At 58.5% G+C, this 2,971-nt stretch overlaps 1 protein-coding gene across 1 annotated transcript in view; it reads left to right on the top strand.

Moving 5' to 3' along the window:
- WNK4 (WNK lysine deficient protein kinase 4) overlaps window positions 1–2,971 on the top strand; it is a 39,447-nt gene that overhangs the window by 23,976 nt on the left and 12,500 nt on the right. The window contains exon 8 of the mRNA XM_019505005.1: window positions 940–1,097. Within this exon, the coding sequence (XP_019360550.1) occupies window positions 940–1,097 (158 nt within the window). The remainder of the gene's footprint in view (window positions 1–939; window positions 1,098–2,971) is intronic.

The raw sequence follows: 2,971 nt of genomic DNA, 5'->3' as shown, positions 1-2,971 counted from the left end.
TGCTGCATCCTGGCTACTTGCTGTGGCTAGGCTCCCCACCCTGGTGTCCTGGCCTGCTCCTGGTGCTTTTGGAGCTTGGCTCCTGCTTTTTGCAGCCTGTGGGAGAACAATGTTCTTCATGCAGGCTGGGGCAACTCGGTACCCAAATGGGCTCCTCACCAGTTCTGGTCACTTGAGTGACTCCCACTCAAGAGGGCAGCGATGTGTTAGGGGCATAGAGGCACCTGGGAGGTGGGCCTGGCAACACCATCAGGGTGTCCCCAACCCCTGCCCCAGGCCACCTCCCTGCAGGTGCAGCCCATCTGGAGTGCCCACTGCTCACAGCTGCCTCTTCTGTCCCTTGCAGCTACCTGAAGCAGTTCAAGGAGATGAAGCTGAAGGTCCTGCAGCGCTGGAGCCAGCAGATCCTCAGAGGCCTGCACTTCCTGCACACGCGCTCACCTCCCATCATCCACTGTGACCTGAAGTGTGACAACATCTTCATCACTGGCCCCACAGGCTCTGTTAAGATTGGGGACTTGGGCCTGGCCACCCTCAAGCGAGCCTCCTTTGCCAAAAGTGTGATAGGTATGTGGGCAAGACCTTTCCTCTGATGCCCTAGCACAGGGCTGTGCACATAGCCAGGTCCCTGGAGGGGAAGTGTCTCTTGTCACAGCTGAGTCCCAGACATGCCAAGGAGCTGTGTGTGGTCTGGCTGGGGGCATGGGAGCCTTGGCTTGAATCAAGAAGGGCATGAAGCCTGCTGGGCTTAAGGTCTCCAGCTACTGCACCTCATAAAACAGGAGGGCTCCAAGTAACCCTTGGGTAGCAGGATGGGCTTGGGGTATGGCCGTTCTTACAGGCCTTGGATTGGGCAGTGGGTGGTATTGGGCTCTAGCCCCTACATCTTCCCCAAGCAGCCTGGGTCTTGGTCCTGAGCTATGTCCTGCGTGCCCCCAGGCACTCCAGAGTTCATGGCCCCGGAGATGTATGAGGAGAAGTACGATGAGGCAGTGGATGTGTACGCCTTCGGTATGTGCATGCTGGAGATGGCCACCTCAGAGTACCCATACTCAGAGTGCCAGAACGCCGCCCAGATCTACCGCAAGGTCACCTCGGTGAGTGAGTGCCTGCCAGCCTTATCAGCCCTTCCCTGCGGGGCCACTCTTCATGTGCCATCCCAGCCCTGGGCTCTCCACCCACTCTGAGGGCTGCCTGCATCCTCCTGGGCACTGCTGCCACTTTTGCAGTGCAGCATGTAAGGTGGCATGGCCCTGCAGGTTTGGGCTGTCCAGGCAGGTTGCAGGCAGCTCCTGGGCCATGGAGTATGCTGCTGGCAGCATGACTGCCATGTCCATGTCCCTGATGATGTGAGGCTGGCGGTCCCCAGGGCTATGGGACCAAGTGAGGGCAAGGGTGTGGCTCAATGGACTGGGTGTACTGGGGAATTTCCAGGCTTGTTTGGGCAGCAGTGAGAGTGCAGGGATGGGCAGGGTGGGGGGGAGCTTATTGATGGGGCAGGCTTGCTTAGGGCTAGTCTTTTGCCCAGGACTGTCAGGCTTCACCAGCTCCTTGAATCCATCACTTCACATGTTATGTAAGAAGCTAAAAATAATTGTCAAGGTTGGGAGGATGTGTGCCTCAGCTGGCAGCAGTGTGGAGTCTGGCCAGCCCTGGCACTTGCCTAGCTCTGTACAGCCCTGTCCTTGGCAAGCTGCTCCCCTACACGGAGGCAGGCAGGAGGGGCCTGCCAGGCAGCACAAGGGATCTGCAGCAATTTGGGCTCTGGCTCTGTTGCACATGCAGCCTTTGCCAGCTGATGTGCCCTCCCTCTGCAGTGAGCCCCCTGGGGCAGCTGGGCACCCCTATGCTCAGAGCGGCCCTATCCCTAGCACTGTCTCTGCTGCCTGGAGCCCCTGACACTGGTGTGCACTGCCCTGTGCTGGATGGCCTTGCTTCTAAGAGGTCCCTCCTGCCCCAGGGGCTGTGCCAGGAACAGTTGTAACAGTCTCAGACCAAGTACCTGAAAACGCACATCTGTCCCCTTAGCTTGGTTTGGTTGCCTGTGCCTGAGAGGTGGGGCTAGTGGAGAGGATTGCTCTTGCGGGTGCATCTGGCCTCTGCTTTCTCCAGGCTGCCCTGTCCTAGCCTTGCAGGTGGTCTGCACTACCTGGAGGCCTCTGCTGTTCCTGGGTAAGGCTGCTTTCCCTTCCCATTGCAATGCTGTCTCTGCAGCCCCTGCTCTGCTTCTGGCTTCCATCCACTTCCCACCAGCTGTTCCCCAGCATGTCTAGTGGGCATTGTGCATGGGCAGCGGCTGGGGACGTGGTTGGGGGGGGGCGGCGGTTCTAGCCGCTCCCATCTGGCTCTGTGCCCTCAGCTCCTCAGTCACTCTGAGCTGGCTGGATCCAGTGCAGGGCCGGTTTGTTCCCTGATTGCTGGCCTGGGAGATGGAAGCCACAAGCCTCAGGAATTTAAATTGCCCCCATGTGTGCAAAGTTCTTGGGGGTGCAGGGAGGTGAAGGGGAGGGCCTCACCACTGGTGGGTGAAAGCAGTCCTGGCTCTGGCATGGTTTTGAGCAGTTGTGCTGAGCTCAGTCATTGCAGGGGGGTGAAAGGCTCTGTCACTGCAGGTGGTGAAGGGCAATGGCATGTCCAAAGGTGAGTAATTGGGTAAGGGAGGTGTTTCTTCTAAGACCCTCCTGGTGGAGCTGTTTCTATGCACAGCTTGCAGCCCTGTAGGTTGAGGCCCCAGAGACCTGGAGGGAGCATGTCCCTTGCCCTTGGGCCAGTCTGGGAGAGCCCTGTACCACTAAGCAATCCTTTGAGCTGTGGGTGGCTTTTGCGGAAAGGGACCTGCTGGACTGAGGGTGACTGCTTTTCCGCAGTGCCAGAAACCCAACAGCTTCTATAAAGTGAATGTGCCAGAGCTGAAGGAGATCATAGAGGGCTGCATCTGCATGAATGAGAGGTGAGCACACGGGGCTACTGT

Source organism: Gavialis gangeticus, unplaced genomic scaffold (assembly GCF_001723915.1).
Source record: "Gavialis gangeticus isolate Ggan-Ray unplaced genomic scaffold, GavGan_comp1, whole genome shotgun sequence".
Taxonomy (NCBI): Eukaryota; Metazoa; Chordata; order Crocodylia; family Gavialidae; genus Gavialis; species Gavialis gangeticus.
Note: the sequence above shows the minus strand (reverse complement) of the source record. Positions and strands in the feature narration are given on the sequence as shown.